Source organism: Phascolarctos cinereus, unplaced genomic scaffold (genome assembly GCF_003287225.1).
Source record: "Phascolarctos cinereus isolate Bilbo 61053 unplaced genomic scaffold, phaCin_HiC Scaffold_4;HRSCAF=312, whole genome shotgun sequence".
Taxonomy (NCBI): Eukaryota; Metazoa; Chordata; class Mammalia; order Diprotodontia; family Phascolarctidae; genus Phascolarctos; species Phascolarctos cinereus.
Genome location: NW_027555847.1, coordinates 722,310,829 through 722,326,929, shown reverse-complemented (window position 1 = coordinate 722,326,929; position 16,101 = coordinate 722,310,829). Strand labels below are relative to the sequence as shown.

The 16,101-nt window shown below is 57.7% G+C and overlaps 2 protein-coding genes across 3 annotated transcripts in view; both read right to left on the bottom strand.

Annotated features, from left to right (window-relative positions):
• Positions 1-3,342: 3,342 nt before the first annotated feature.
• Positions 3,343-9,310, bottom strand: GP1BB (glycoprotein Ib platelet subunit beta). The gene is made up of 2 exons (XM_020996504.2): positions 7,662-9,310; positions 3,343-6,455 (listed from the first exon to the last, which is right to left on the bottom strand). Exons 1-2 carry the CDS (start codon positions 7,669-7,671, stop codon positions 5,866-5,868), a joined length of 600 nt encoding a protein of 199 aa, XP_020852163.1. The 5' UTR covers positions 7,672-9,310; the 3' UTR covers positions 3,343-5,865.
• Positions 9,311-9,384: 74 nt separating this feature from the next.
• The window catches only part of SEPTIN5 (septin 5), a 36,848-nt gene continuing 30,131 nt past the window's right edge, over positions 9,385-16,101 (bottom strand). For both annotated transcript variants that reach the window (XM_020996503.2, XM_020996501.2), the window contains 6 exons: positions 15,497-15,614; positions 15,230-15,331; positions 13,910-14,006; positions 12,946-13,081; positions 11,783-11,885; positions 9,385-11,554 (listed from right to left, as the gene is read on the bottom strand). In XM_020996503.2, coding sequence (XP_020852162.1) covers positions 11,498-11,554; positions 11,783-11,885; positions 12,946-13,081; positions 13,910-14,006; positions 15,230-15,331; positions 15,497-15,614 — 613 coding nt within the window. In that variant the 3' untranslated portion in view covers positions 9,385-11,497. The remainder of the gene's footprint in view (positions 11,555-11,782; positions 11,886-12,945; positions 13,082-13,909; positions 14,007-15,229; positions 15,332-15,496; positions 15,615-16,101) is intronic.

Below are 16,101 nucleotides of genomic sequence, written 5' to 3'. Positions count from 1 at the left end.
TCCCCTCTCTCTCTTCCTCTCTCTCCCCTCCTCCTCTCCTCTCACTCTCCCCTCTCTCTCCCCTCCTCTCTCCTCTGTCTCTCTCCCCCCCTCTCTCTCTCTCCCTCCTCCTCTCTCTCTCTCTTCCCTCTCCCTCCCCTCTCTCTCTTTTCCTCTCTCTCTCTCCTCCCTCTCTCCTCTCTCTCTCTTCCCTCTCCCTCTCCTCTCTCTCCCCCTCCTCTCTCCTCTGTCTCTCTCCCCCTCCCCTCTCACTCTCCCCTCTCCTCTTTCCCTCTCTCTCCCTCCTCTCTCCTCTGTCTCTCTCCCCCCCTCCCCTCTCTCTCCCTCCTCTCTCTCCCCCTCCTCTCTCCTCTCACTCTCCCTCTCTCTCCCTCTCCTCTCTCCCCCTTCCTCTCTCCTCGTCTCTCTCCCCCTCCCCTCTCTCTCTTTCCTCTCTCTCTCCCTCCTCTCTCCTCTCTCTCTCTTCCCTCTCCCCCTCCTCTCTCCTCTCACTCTCCCCTCTCTCTCCCTCTCCTCTCTCTCTCCTCTCTCCTCTGTCTCTCTTCCCTCTCCCTCTCCTCTCTCTCTCACTCTCTCTCCTCCCCTCCCTCCCCTCTCTCTCTCCCTCCTCTCTCCTCTGTCTCTCTCCCTCCTCTCCTCTCACTCTCCCTCTCTCTCCCTCCTCTCTCTCCCCCTCCCCTCTCTCTCTTTCCTCCTCTCTCTCCCTCCTCTCTTTCCCTCTCTCTCTTCCCTCCCCTCTCCCTCTCTCCCCCTCCTCTCTCCTCTGTCTCTCTCCCCCCCTCCCCTCTCTCTTTTCCTCTCTCTCCCCCCTCTCTTCCTCTCTCTCTCTTCCCTCTCCCTCTCCTCTCTCTCTCACTCTCTCTCCTCCCCTCCCTCCCCCTCTCCCTCTCTCCCCCTCCTCTCTCCTCTGTCTCTCTCCCCCCCTCTTCCTCTCTTCTTTCCTCTCTCTCCCCTCCTCTCTCCTCTCTCCTCTTCCCTCTCCTCTCCCCTCTCTCTCCCCCTCTCCTCTCTCTCCCCTCCTCTCTCCTCTGTCTCTCTCCCCCCTCCCCCTCTCTCTCTTTCCTCTCTCTCCCCCTCCTCTCTCCTCTCACTCTCCCTCTCTCTCTCCTCTCCTCTCCCCCTCCTCTCTCCTCTGTCTCTCTCCCCCCTCCCCTCTCTCTTTCTCTCTCTCTCCCCCTCCTCTCTCCTCTCACTCTCCCTCTCTCTCCCTCTCCTCTCTCTCCCCCTCCTCTCTCTCTGTCTCTCTCCCCCTCCCCTCTCTCCTTCCTCTCTCTCCCCCTCCTCTCTCCTCTCTCTCTCTTCCCTCTCCCTCTCTCTCTTCCCCCTCCTCTCTCCTCTGTCTCTCTCCCCCCTCCCCTCTCTCTCCCTCTCCTCTCCCCTCCTCTCCTCTCACTCTCCCTCTCTCTCCCTCTCCTCTCTCTCCCCCTCCTCTCTCCTCTGTCTCTCTCCCCTCCCTCTCTCTCTTTCCTCTCTCTCTCCCTCTCTCCTCTCTCTCTCTTCCCTCTCCCTCTCCTCTCTCTCCCCCTCCTCTCTCCTCTGTCTCTCTCTCCCCCCTCCCCTCTCTCTCTCCCCTCCCCCTCCTCTCTCCTCTCACTCTCTCCCTCTCCCCTCCTCTCTCCTCTCCCTCTCCTCTCTCTCTCCTCCTCTCTCCTCTGTCTCTCTCCCCCCCTCCCCTCTCTCTCTTTCCTCTCTCTCCCCTCCTCTCTCCTCTGTCTCTCTCCCCCCTCCCCTCTCTCTCTTTCCTCTCTCTCCCCCTCCTCTCTCCTCTCACTCTCTTCCCTCTCCCTCTCCTCTCTCTCTCACTCTCTCTCCTCCCCTCCCTCCCCCTCTCCCTCTCTCCTCTCTCCTTCTGCCTCACAGACCCCCAAACTGCTGTGATAAATTCTCAAATCCCACAGCTTTCCCACAAGCTATAAACGTGAATTAGGCCCCCCAAAACAACAACATCAACAATAGAAATGGAAACAATCCTTGAAGAACAACCTTGTGGCGTGTCAGTGACCAGGGTGGGCTCTTCTTTGTAGAGGTGGGGGACTATGGGTGTGGAATGGGGCAGGCGCTGTGGGACTTGCTGGATTGTTCTTCCTGGGGAGGAAAGGGAGGACAGATACACTCAGAAATGCTGGAGGGGCTGATCTGGCAAGTGAGGCAGAGGGGAGAGAAGGCCTGAGAGGAAATCCTGCCTTGGATCTCACTAGCTGTGTGACTCTGGGCAAGTCGTGTAACCTCTGGCTTCCTCAGTTTTCTCACGTGGGTTGTTGTGAAAAGCAAGTGAGATACTCTTTGTAAAGCATTTAGCACACTGCCTGGCACACAGTAGGCACTTAATAAATGCTTGTTTCATTCCTAAACTTAGAGCTAAAAGGGACCTTAGAGAGCCCCATTTTACAGATGAGGAAAGTGAGGCCCATTGAAGGGAAGGGAACCTGGCCAAGCCCAAGGCTTTGGAACAAGGCAATGACAGCAGCCTACCCTGTGTCCTTTAACTACAAATCCAAGGAGGTTTCCGGCGCACCCAGAATCTCCCCACGGTCTCATTTCCTTCCACTCCTCCCAGGTCCACCAAAGCCCAGAGGCCTGACTCCTCCACCCCAAGGCAGCCCTGCCAACATCCGGAGACCGAGTCCCATAGTGCTCTCTCAAGGTCCAGACCCCCCCAAGCGTCCCCTGCCCACCCAGGGCAGAGAGGCTTGGCTTGGCTTGGGGCACAGGTGGGTCTACAGGCCATGGGGAGGGGCTCTGCTCCCCCGTGCTCCCCCACCTCCTTCCCTGTTTCGGTTGCCCCTTGGGTCTGGGCAATGTTACAAGGGGTTTTTTTTGTTTGTTTGCAATAATGCTATGAGGGAAGCAGGACAAATATTACAGAGCAGGGTCACACAGTTTGTTAATGACAGAGCTCAAAGCCACAGTCCTCGACTCCAGGACAGTGAGACTCCCCCACAAAGGCCCATAGCTTCCCAATCCTTGGTAACTCCATCTTTGGAGCTGGTGGTCCTGAGCTGGAGATAGTCGGCACATGGCAGCACTCTGCTGGCCTTCCGTAGAACTGCAAGCATTGGTTTTCCCCTGGACCTCCCCGTTCTCCCAAGACACTTTGCTTCTTCTGGAGTCAGCTCCCGAGGGAGGCCCCGGAGAGGCTCCTCTGGGTGCGAGTCACAGACTGGGGACCAGCCTCCCATCTCTCCAAAGCCGACTTTCCTAGCTGGCCTTGAACGGCCTCCCCAGATCCAGCCCCCTCCCATCTTCCAGGGCCTTAGAGCCACCCCACCCCACCCCAGCCCACCACGTCCATCTCTCCCGCTGACTCTGTGGGGACCTGGGACCAGTCACACATCTCTCAACTTCAGTTTTCCTATCTGTACATGACGGAATTGAGTTTAATGATCTCCAAGAACCTTTCCAGCTCTGAAATTCAATGATATTAGGAATCAGGAAGCCTAAGGTCTAGCCTCTACCTGGCTATCAACATGCTGTTTCTGTCTCTGTCTCTTTCTCCCTCTCCCACCCTCCTTCTCTCTCTTTCTCGCTCTCTGTTTCTCTCTGTCTCCCTCTCTCTGTCTCTCTCCATCTCCCTTTCTCTCCCTTCTTCTTCTTCTTCTTCTTCTTCTTCTTCTTCTTCTTCTTCTTCTTCTTTCTTCTTCTTCTTCTTCTTCTTCTCCTCCTCCTCCTTCTTCTTCTTCTCCTTCTTCTCTCTCTCTCTCTCTCTTTCTCTCTCTCTCTCCCCCCCTCCCCCTCTCCCTCTCTCCTCCCTCCTTCTGCCTCATAGACCCCCAAACTGCTGTGATAAATTCTCAAATTCTCAGGGATTTATCTGCCAGGAAAGAATCTCCATGGGTAAATGTACAAAAAGCCAGTCAGAAACACCCTTGCTCTAGAGAACAGGGCGAAGCAGTTGGGGAGCATGGAGGGACATTGGAGATCCAGTCCCTTCTTTCATGGGGAGGGACACTCCCAGGTAGTAAGTGGAATTGCACCTGAGGTGGTTCGACCAGCACTGCAACCAGGACTAAGTGAATGGGGCTTCTTCTAAGGCTGCCAATATCAAAGGGTACATTTCCTTGGATGGGTTCCTTCCCTGCTGAGCCATAGTGCTCTCTGATAATGCAGAATTCAAAAGGCTATTGAGCTGATAGAATGGGGGCACTGGTGGTAAATAACTCATGTAAACCATAAATGAGGTTTTGAAACTCCCTGGGCTGTCTTCAGCCAATAATTGCTCCCCACCTCGCTAAGCCCCATGACCTTTGGCCCTCTCAGTACTACCAAGTTATCGCCCTCTCCTTCCAGGATCCAGGAGGCAAGAGAAAGGGGTAAAAGGGCACGAAAGAACATGGAACACATCCCCCACCCCCAGCCCCTAAACACCCAGTGACACCATTACAGTCCCATTGTATGTACGTTCAGAGAGGAGCCTGGTAGTCCCAATTCTCCCTTTCCAGATGACATAGTCCTACCAATCCTAGGGTCAGTGGTTTATTTTAATAAGCCCCCCACACCCCACCCTCACACACGCTTCCTCCCAAGCTGGAGCTTGACCCTCTCAAAGAACTGTAGCACACGATTCTGGCCCTTTCTCTGGGTAGGGCCAACTGTGTGCCTTCCCCGGGAGCCTGATGGAGCTGCCTCAGTGGTCACTAAGCCCCACAGTTTGTTCTAGGACTCATTCCTCTCCCTCCCACTCCCCTGACCTTGCCACCGGGTCCTGGGTGGGTCAGAGACCCAGGCCACCCCAAGGTCCCCGGACCTGAAAGCTGGAAGGGACCTTAGAAGCCCCTTAATCCAACCTCCTCATTTTAGAGAGCCAAACGCTCCAGGATCAGTGCTTTGGGCCACACTGGCCCTCTGCTGTGCCTGAGGATTCTCTGTGCTGACAGAAGGGGCGTCTGCTAGACCGCTCTATGGGATCTGGGACTTCCAAAGGGTGGCTCTGGGATGGCCATCTCCGAATCACACGCATGGAAGGATCCCTCCAAGGCCAATGGGCCCAGCCTATCCACGAACAAGACGCCTCCAGCTTCTGCCTGAAGACCTCCCATCATGGGGAAGCCCTTCCAGTGGGGCAGCTCTCATCTCCTCCAGACCCTGCCCTGTGGGCCCAAGCTGTCCAGACACTTGGACAGAGCTCTCCTCTGCCCCCTCAGTCTTCTCTTCTCCAGTTCCTCCAATGGGCCCTCCTTGGTGGAGGGCACTTCTGGGCCCTTTGCCCTTCCCCAGACACATGACTACCTGTCAGAGTCCTTACTGAATAGGACGCCCAAAGCATTTGCTGCCTCTGCTCAGGGATGGGGGTGGCCCAGAGTAGTTAGAGAGAAGGCTGGGAGAGGGTCAGACAGCCATGGGCCGGGAGGAAGAAGTAGGTTTGAAGGGTGTGGCCACCCTGGAGAGGAGCTCAGGCCTTGGGCAGGATTCCCCCTCAAGGGGGCTGGAAGGCCTGTGACCACAGAGTCTTTGCCCCTCTGCCACAGAGGATGAAGTCAGCAATGAAGCCTTCCATCCGTGAAGGAAGCCAGGTCAGAGAGTCTTGGACTCTGGTGCTGGGGAGGCACAGGGGAATGGGTAGCCCTAGCTGCGGGGTATACCTCTTTCCCTATGGATCAGGGGGATCAGTCTGTGGGACCTGGGGAGGCTTGAGGAGGTGAGTCACACCAAGGGGCAGGCCTGGGCCTTTGCTCAGGTTAGGGTAGGGTAGCACTGGCCCCATGCAGGGCAGGGCAGGGGCATTAGGTGGGTTGAGGGGAGCAGTCCCTGGCCACTGCTCAGGTCAGATCAGGGGGGCATTGGCCCCAGGCAGGGCAGGGCAGGGCAGGCCAGGCCAGGCAGGGGTATTGGGTGAGCAGACGCCGGCCCCGGCTCAGCCCGCTCAGGTCAGGGGGTCTGGTCTGCCAGAGGCAGCAGATCCTGGGCAGTGAGCCTCGCCTCACGGGTCAGCGCCCGGTAGCGCCACAGTTGGATCAGCAGGAAAAGCAGCAGCAGGGCGTGGAGTAAGAGCAGGCAGAGCAGGGCGAGCTGGGCCCCCAGTGCCTGGCTGCAACCAGCCACCCCGCAGGTGGCCTGCAGCTCCTCGGGGCCCAGATAGAGCAGGAGGCGGCCCCGAAGCCGGGGGGGCCCGGAACAGCGCAGGTCCCGGTAGGCCCTGCGGTTCTGCTGCGCCCCCAGCCAGGCCCACAGGTAGGAGAGGCCACAGTCACAGTGCCAGGGATTAGCCCCCAGGTGCACCAGGCGCAGGAGGGGCAGCCCGTCGAAGAGGCCCACGGGCAGGCTGCTCAGGTTGTTGGCTTGAAGGATGACCTCAGTGGTGCTCGGAGGGAAGGCCCTGGGCAGGCCAGCCACCGTCAGGTGCTGGTGCCCACAGTCCACCAGGTCGCCAGCGCAGCGACAGCGAGGGGGACAGGCCGAGGCCCGGCGGACGGAGGCCAGCAGCAGGAGGCCCAGGGCCCAGGGTCCCAGCAGCAGCCCTGGAACAGGAGAGCCAGTAAAGGAAGGGTGGCGGCCCAGGCCCCACCCAGACTCCAAAGCCAGGGGCCCAGAAGGGACCTTCCTCTGTTAGGGACCGAGCCCCCTGCTTCACAGATGGGGAAAGTGAGGCTCCGGGAGAAGGGAAGTTGGGGTTAGAAGGGACCTTAACTAAGCCTCCATCATGATTTTAGTCCCATTTTAAAGGGACTTTTGGAACATAGAACTTAAGGCTAGAAGGGACCTTAGAGATCCTGCCCTCACTGTCTTAGTCTCACCCTCCCATTTTACAGATGAGGAAACTGAGGCCCAGAAAAGGAAAGGCTTTTAGGTCACAAGGCCAATTAGTGAGTGAATTTGGATTTGAACCCAGGTCTTTGCCTACAAATCCCACCTTACACCATTCAATTCAACCCTATAAGTTTTTATTAAACACCTTCTGCATGCCAGGCAGCGTTCTGGGCTCCTGTAGACAGAGGAGCAAAGAGTCGCTGGGGGGAGGAGAGGGGTGGTCATAGGATCCTCAGGGGGGCTAACCATGAAGAAAAATTAGAGAGAAGTCTAGAGAAGAGGAGGGAGTGCTTTCCAGGTCCTGAGCCTGTCTACATCTCTCCTCTTCTAGACTCAGTTTCCCCATCCATAACCTTCCTTCTCTACCCCCAATTCCATTTCCTTGGTAGGATGAGGGTGGGGGTTTCAAGGCCTGCTCCTGCTACCAATTCCTCCTCCCTCAGCCCATTTCCTCATCTGTAAAATGAGGGGGTTGAACCCTGTGACTTCCAAACACCCCCCGACTCCGGACATTCTGGGATTCTCAGCCTGGCCTGACAGACAGGAATGTATCAGGGGTAGGGGCTTTGGAGGTCCCAGCCCAGCCTTGGCCCACTGGACCTAAGAGAAGTGAAGCCGGGGATTGGGCCTGGGAGGAGGGCAGGGGCAGGGGCACAGAGGGCCTCCGGGAAGGAGAGAAGCATTCTCCGGAGGCCAGTCTCCTTCAAGGAGGCTAGTGATGGATGGGTCTGGAAAGGAAAAGACCCCCATTTTCCAGGACTGCAGAAGACAAACACCACCCTTCCACTCCCACCCCCACCCCAGCTCTGGTGGGGCCTGGGGCCTAGACCTCAAAAGATCCCGAATCAGCGCAGAAACCTCCCCCTTCCCACTGCCCCCCCCCAAAAACCCTCTATCATGGCCAAGGCCAGACTCACCAGAACCCATGGCCCCTGGCTGGTAGGGCAGAGCAGATAGAAGATGACAGGGGTTGGACAGGCTGACCTTCCCGAACTGAGCCCTCCCGGGTATAGTGTGGTCACTATCCCCCTCCAGGGGATAGTGGTCAGAGTAAAGCAGCCAGAGATAAGGCAGAGGCCCGCCCCTCCCAACCCATCAGCCTACAGGAAAGAGGGAGACAGCCAGTGAGGGCTGGGGCAGGGTGGGACAGGGAAGAGGGAGGTGAAAAGACAAGCCAGAAGGTGAGGCTCCATAGAAGTCCAAGATGAAGGAGGTATGTCTGGACAACGATTCACATGAAAAAGATCTGGGGGTCTTAGTGGGATGCAAGTTCAATACTAGACTGATGTGGTAGCTACAAAAACTGGGCCTGACTCTCTGTGACCCTTCCACTCTGGGCCTCAGTTTCCCCCTGTGGAAAACTAGGACATTAAAAGAGATGGTCTCTGAGAATCCCTCCTGTTTTAAGTCTATAATCTGACATGACCATAGGCATTTCTTAACCTCTCTGGGCCTCAGTTTCCCCATCTGAACAGGAGAGGATTGAACTAGGGGTGGCCCCTGAGTCCCTTCCTGTTCTAAATCCAAGATGCTAAGATCTTGTCTATGCGGCCCCCAGCTTGAGTTCCCAGAGTCTTCGTTTCCTCATCTGTAAGATGAGGGGGGTCCAATGAGATGCCCTCTGAGGTTCACTCCCAGCTCAGATCTTGGGGAGCATTTGTAGTAAAAAAAAAAAAAAACTGGAGCTCCCTCATGTAGAGCTTGGATTCTGATAAAGGCAACCAGGCCAGAGGGACAAGGCTGGGGGCTCAAGCCTGGTGGGTATAATGGGGAAAGCCACGGGCTGGCAGGAGTCAACAGACAGGATGCAGCCCTGGCTCTCCCCGCTCCTAGCAGAGTGAAGGTGGGCCTACAGCTTAGCCTCTCTGAAACATCTGTAAAATGGGCATAACCATGTTTGTAGACCTTACCCTCTTGGTGTCCTCTTGAGAAAATCCCTCCACATACTTTAAAATGCTCTAGAATTCGGAAGCATTTTTTCATCATTTGAAGGAATTGGGGGTGCTGGTCTGGGGATGAACAGGGAGCCCTCAGATTGGGTTTATTCTTCTTGGCCCCAGAAGTCCAAGAAGCAATAGTGGGAAGTGACAGGGAGGCAGGTTTAAGGTCAGTGTCTGACAAAACTTAACAAATAGCTACCCCCAAATGGCAGGGGCTCCTGAGAGGTAGTGAGCTCCCTGTGGTCAGAGGACTCCTAGCAGAGGCTAGATGGCCCCACAGCAGTCGTGGATTCTGGCCCTCCAAAGCCCCTTCCAGCTGATTCACCGAGTGACCCAGAGGGTCCCAGCCCTGAGGGGAGATGGAGCCGCTGGACAGTACCAGACCCAGCCGGATTCAGGCAGAACTAAGCCCGAATCCCCACATCGAAAATATAGAAGCGGGTGCACCCAGGGCCTCAGCCCCTCATTGTACGATGCTGGAGCTGGTGGTCTCTGGAGACCCTTCCAACTCTGAGCCGCCAAGGCTTGGGGGCCAGGGACAAGAGGAGGCATGAGGAGGGGACCCCACGGGAGGCTGCATAGGGGAGATAGAGGCGCTGAGTCAGCAGAGGCCGGTAAATGGGGTTTCCTGGCCCCAGTCCCCTCCCCCGCCCCCTCTCAGGGGTCCCGGCACCACAACGGAACACACAGGACAAGGCCGGGAGCTCCATCACTATCCTTATTCTCCCACCCATCCTGGGGGTGGGAAGCATCAACGAGCAGAGAATGTTAATTAACAAAAAGGCTCCATTTCCAAAGGGGGAAGGGGACAGAGAAATTATTGTACAAAGACCAGAAACCGGGCCACAAGTCCAAAGTCGGGGGTCGGGGGAGAGGGGGGGAAGGGGGCCTGAGCAGGGAGAAGAGACTGCCCCACCCCCGAGGCTGAGGGACATGCGGGATCAGACCACCCAAACACAGAGCTGGAGAATGGGGACCCCGCCTGCCTGGGACCCCCCGAGGGGGTTTGCCTGGGCCTTCAGGGCTCAGGCTCCAAACCAGAGAGGGTCCAGAAAACTAGCCAGAGCCAGGGGGGCTGGGCTGGGGGATGAAACAAATGATGACGGAGAGCACACAGAGCCAGTGGGGTTGGAGAGCTGGGGACAGGGGGTCTGTCAGGAGGGGGCAGGCAGGGTACCAGGCTGGCATCCTCACTCCCGGGGCCCATCACTGTCCCCCACACCCCTACCACAGGAAGGTTTGAGCCTCTGAGGAAGCCAAGAGCCCCAGACCAGGAGCAGATTGGGGGGTGGAGGAGGGTCTGCCAGGCAGGTCTCACCCACAAGAGGGGGGTGGCAGGGGAAGGGCTCTCAGATGGGGGTCAGGGATCGAATATGCCCACCAGCCCTCCTCCTGTTAGCTTCTGCCCATTTGGGAATGGCCTCCTCCCCCCATTCCCAGCATCTATGGAGCCAGCAGAGGAGAAGCTCACCCCTCCCTCCCTGCGCCCCCCAGGCTGACCCATGTGGGAGATGGCCAGAGCCTGAGCAGCCTAGGAGGCCCAGAGGGGGAAGGATCTACCTAGCTGCCAGGTTCTGCGGCTCCCTGAGGGAGGTGGGCTTCAGGGGGCCCCCTGCCTGCTACCCCCCAAGGTGAGCCCAGGGCCAAGGGGCTGCTGGGGAGCAAGGAGGCCCACCCCAAAAGCCTGAGCCCAGGAATGGGCAGAAGCCAAGTTATGAGTGTGAGTGTGTGAGCGTGGGTGTGAGTGTCTGGGTGTTAAAGACTGGGCTTTGGGCCCGGGTACTGATAGGAAGGGAAGGGGCAGGGTCCATGGCAGGAGTACTCTGGATGTGGAATAAAATGACCTGGTTTCAAATCCTTACTACCTCTGTTCCCTGGCCGAGTCCTTTTCCCTCTCTGGGCCTCAGTTTCCCCATCTTTAAGAATAATAGCTAGCATCTCTGCGTACTTTTAGGTTCATAAATATTACTCATGATCCTCCCAATGACACTGGGAGGTAGGTGCTACTGCTATCCCCATTTTACAGTTAAGGAAATTGAGGCAGAATGAGGTTAAGGGACTTGTCCAGGGTCACCTAGCTAGCAAGTTTCTGTGGCAGCATTTGAACTCAGGTCTTCCTGACTCCAGAGCCACTGCTCTGTGCCCTGTGACACCTCATTTGTAAATGAGAGGCATAGGCTAGAAGGCCCTTGAGGTCTCTTCTGGCAGTCATTCCCGTGATCCTCTATGTCTTCTGGCCTTTCCCCTCCCCAGATAGGAAGGCCTGGCTAGGTGGGGGGGAGAGGGGGAACCGCATAGCCCTTATCTGCCTGCACCATAGTCCCCCCCCTTCCCAGCAGGGGGGAGAAGGGGGGCCCTAGGAGGAAAAAAGGGAAGAAGGAAGCAGAGGGGGAGCCTGACCACTCCCCACCCCTCCCAAGTCTACAGGGAACAGGGTGATGGGGAGTGGGGGCCCAGGACAGGGCCTTGGTCCTTACGAGGCAGGGAGGCACGTGGAGCTGGGGCTAGGTCCGAGGCATGGCTGGCGAGGCCTCAGCCCCCCAGATGAGAGAGGGGCTGGGCTGAGGGGGGGCTAGCTCCCCAGTGCCGTTCTGTTCCTTGCCACCCAAGCCTCAGAGCGGGTGGTACCTAGCCCAGGAGGCCTGAGATACAGGGAGCACACGGCCCTATTCTGGGCCGGCCCGCACAGGCTGAGAATAAATTAGGGGTCTGCCTGGGGGGCTCCCACACAGAGAGCCTCTAGACAGCAAGGAGGGCCTGGCCTTCTTGGCCCCCCGGAGGAGGCAGAGGAGGGCCCCGAGTCAGCCCCAGCATCACTGGTCCTGCATTTGCTGCTTCATCTTCTGCAGCATCTCCTGCATTCGCCTTAGCTGAGGAGGGGACAGAGAGACGGGTGAGTGAGGCCCACAGAGACTCCGGAGCCATCCTGTACCTCCATCTGACACCCCGAGGCCTCCCCTCCCAGATGGAGCAGGCCTGGCGTTGAGGCGGCTAAAGACAAGGGCCAGGGAGATGGCCCCGTCCCAAGGAGGGCCCTCAACGGCCGGCTGCTGGGGGAAGCTGGGGACCTGAGGGGCAGAGGACTCCCAGGGCCTTACCTCCTCATCCTTCATCTTGATCAGCTTCTCTGTCTCTGTGTCTGGGGTGGGCACAGGCAGAATGGGGATGGGGCTCTCGATCCGGTTGTCCTGGGTCAGTTTGCTGGGGAGGAGAAGAGAATGGGGGGGGCCGGTTCTATCTCTCCCTCCCTGCCTTCTGTCTCTGCCTCTCTCTCCTCTGTCTCCCTCCCTCCCTTCTGTCTCTCTTTTTCTCTCTGTCTCTCTCCAACTCCCTCCCTCTCTCTGTTTCTGTCTCTCTCTCTCTCCCCCACCCCATCTCTGTCTGCCTCTCTGTCTCTTTCTCTCTCTCTTTCTCTGTTTCTGTCTCCCTCCCTCTTTGTCTCTCTCTTTCCTCTGTTTCTGTCTGTCTGTCTGTCTGTCTGTCTGTCTCTCTCTCTCTCACACACACACACACACACACACACACACACACACACACACCCCAAGTTCCATTGGCTCGGTCTTGCCTCCCCATCTCTGGCCATCACATTCCATCTCCCCTCCCAGGAGAGTGGAGGATGCCCAGCTGCCCAGCTAACGTTTTGAAGACTTCATGACAGAGAACTCACTACCTCTCCAGGTAGCAGCCCATCGGCCCACTCCACCTCTGGCCAGCTTCCCTCACTAGGAGAACACAAGTATCTTATGTAAACTTCATTCCTCTGCCAATGACCAGTTCAGGGCACCCACACAGCAGATGCTTAATAAATGTTGGCTGTGAGGCAGCTAGGTGGCCAGTGGACACAGCACTGGCCCTGGAGTCAGGAGGACCTGAGTTCAAATCTGACCTCAGACCAAACACTTAACACTTACTAGCTGTATGACCCTGGGCAAGTCACTTTACCCCAACTGCCTTGCAAAAAAAAAAAAAGTGGGCTGAATCAAACTGAATCATCAAGAGCAAACCAGAGCCTGAGGCAGGTGTTTCAACTTGAGGAGGCCCAAGCCAGGTTCTGCTCCGACTCCTCAGGGCTGGCAGGATTCCTCCCCATCCTGGCCAATTTTACCCAGTTCCCACTGAACCAGGATGGCCTCAGGGGGCTGTGGGCCACGAGGGACCAGACCTGGTGGTGGCGTGGAAGGGTGGAACAGAGAGGAAACTGAGGCAAGAGAAGGGGGCAGGCCCCACCTAGCTATAGCTGCCATTCTGTTGGGGTCCCCACCTGGTCATCTGCTGGATGCAATGGGCCCGGTAATTCTCATAGTGCACGTCACAGGTCACGTCTTTCAGGTCGTGCATGTGCGTCCGGATCAGCATGTTCCGAAGCTTCACAAAGTCGCAGTGGGCCTGGTTTTCCACTGCCAGAAGTGGAGGGAGGCTGAGCCTTTGGGACCTTCTCTCTCCCCCTGATCACCCCTGCTCCCCTTCCCAGGGAATCTGCCCCTATCCTGAACACAGCCACAGCCTGTGTGACCTTGGGCCGGCCCACAACCACTCTGGGCCTCAACTGCCTCCTCTGTAAAATGAGGGGGTTCAACTCTGTGCTAAGAACCCTCCCAGCTCTGACATCCCCTATTCTAGGCCCTTTCCCAGCCCTGACATCCCCTGTTCTAAGGCCCCTCCCAGCTCTGACATCCCCTCTTCTAAGGCCCCTCCCAGCCCTGACATCCCCTCTTCTAAGGCCTCTTTCAGCTCTGACATTGCTACCCTTTGAAATAGAACACATCCCTTGACAGCCCCTCTCCCCAGGCTCACCCCAGGATGCTGTGTATACTGGGTAGGGGTAATTAAAAGGCCTTCTACCCTACCCCCAAATATCTCCTGCCTTGAACTTGGAATTAGAGACTCGCTCCTTTGGGTTAAGGCCTGTCTGGGTTGCTTCCCCACCCCCAATCTTCAAAATAACAATTTCCCCTAGGCTAGGGTGTTATACAGGAAGCTGGCTATTATCAACCATTGACACTCTAGTATGAATGAGCTCATCAGCTTCCTCCAGGGGTCTCTCAGGAAAGGAGAATTAGGCCACAAATAGGGGCAGACTGCTGGGCCGGGAGGCCCTGGTGGGATAGCAGGACTAGGACAGGGTAGTGAAGCTCGCTGAAAGGGGCTCTAAAGGGGCCCAGGATCCTTGGCCCTGGTCCCCAGTTTGGGGCAGCTCTCCCAGGACAGAAATGGAGCCAACTCACCTTCCACAATGCCCCAGGGATAGAGCCTCCCCCGGACCCGCTGGCCCTTGGCCTCCACCACGGTATTACTGCCTATGACGGCGAAGGGGGCACTCTCCTGAGGGGACAGAGGACGATGGATGAGAGGAGGCCCAGGCAGAAGCAGAGCCCCCCATGCTCCCTGGCCCTTTCAGCCATTCCCCAACGTTCCCACAGCCCGGTTAGGTCCCACCTCTCCAGCCCCATCCTCACCAAGGACGTGGGGTAATAGGTAAGCAATTTAGAACTGGACGGCTCTTCAAGTCCAACCCCCCAGTTTTACAGGTGAGGAAACTGAGATTAAGTGACTTGCCCGAGGTCATATGGGGAGATAACATTAAACATGAGCCCAGGTTGTTGACTCCAAACCCAACATTCTTTCCCCTGGTGTTTCTGGAACACAGCCCTCTTTGCTGAGCTATGGACCCCCTTCCCGAGTGCTGTCCCACCCCCTTGTGCATCAAGGTCCCCATCCAGATCCCTCAGAGCCCCTCCATGCTGACCTCATTCATCTCAGAGCCCTGCTGAGCATGACGGTGCCAGGCTGGCACACCCTGCCTCTCAGCGAAGTTTGCCTGCCCCGCCCAGGACCTCTGCCCTGCCTCCCACAGACTGGCAGCAAGGGGTCGTCAGAGGCCCAGTCTGCTTTGGGGGAGACCAAAGGCCCCAGCTCCAAGGAGAGGGGAGTGCTCGCCAAAGGCAGGCGGGCTGACCTCTTGAATGAGAGCCCTGCAGGTCTGGAGCTGGACCAGGGAGCAGTCCTGTGAGGAACTAGGGAGACCAGGCAAAGAGCCCTCTTCCTCGCTCCCCTGGGGATCCCACAGAAGGAAGGCCCTGCAGGGCCCAGAGCAGCAGCTAAGGAGACAGACACAGTGGTCAGAGCCCTGCCCTGCCCTGGGCCACACAGGCCCCCTAGGAAACAGGCCAGGCCAGCCAGGAGACCAGGGCAGGCCACGAGGTGACCAGGCCAAGACAGTGAGGTAACCAGGGCAGGCCAGCAAAGTGACCAGGCCAGGACAAGGTGACCAGGCTGGGGCAGAGGAGGACAGCAGTGCTCCAAGCCCAGGAAAGAAGGCTTAGGCCAGGGGCAGCTAGTTGGTGCAGTGGATAGAGCACCGGCCCTGAAGTCAGGAGGACCCAAGTTCAAATTTGGCCTCAGACCAGACACTTGACACTTACTAGCTGTGTGACCCTGGGCAAGTCACTTAACCCCAATTGCCTAACAAAAAAATAAAAAGAAGGCCCAGGCCTGTAGCCCAGTGGGTGGGGGTCATCGGGCCTGCTGGGGAAGGGGCTGCTTACTTTTAACTCCCGGTCTTGCTGCTTGAACTCCTCGTCCTCATCGGAGTCACAGTCTGGGAACTGGTACACCTTGATCCCAAACTTGTCAATCTCCTCCCGGATCTAGGCCAGATACTGAGCTCAGAGCCCCCAGTCCGGTTACCACCCCACCCCCTCGTCCGCCTCCACCCTGGAAGTCTGACCATCCTCCACTGAGCCCCATCTCTTCCCGGACCTCGCCCCCAGTTTCTGGGGCCCTCAGGGATGGGGGGCCAGGGAGTGCCTCACCCTCTCCTTCAGTTTTCGGATCTCTCCCGGGACGAGGCAGTCGGCCTTGGCAATAAGGGGGACGATATTCACTTTTTCGTGAAGGGCTTTCATGAACTCCACGTCCACTGGCCGCAAGCTGGGATGGGAAGTGAGGCATTAGAGTAGGCAGGGAGCCCATTGTACAGGCAAGGAAACCGAGAACCAGGAAAGAGGGACTGGAAGGGAGCCGGGTGGCCCTCTGGCCCAACCCGTATGAGAACAAGGCTGTCCTGCAACAGGTCCAACAAGGCGGGTGTCCAGGGAGACCTCCAGGGAGGCAGAGCCCAATGCCTCAGCAGGCCACCCCTGCCCCTGGGAAGCAGGCTGTAGGCAAGCTTTTCGTGATGCCCAGCCCGAGGCCCTCCTGGCAGCTTCCCAGCCCCGCTGGCCCTGGGCCTGGGCCCCCAGGCAGAAGAAAGCTGATCTCTCATCCATCTACTTCCTGAAGCTCTGGTGGGGCTCCCCCGCGTCTTCTCAGAGCCTCAGGATCTGGGCTCTCGCCTTCACCATCCTGTTCGGCCCTCCCACCAGACGCATCCCTGCTGACCACTCTCCTTTCTAGCCCTGACAAGGGGCCCAGGGCA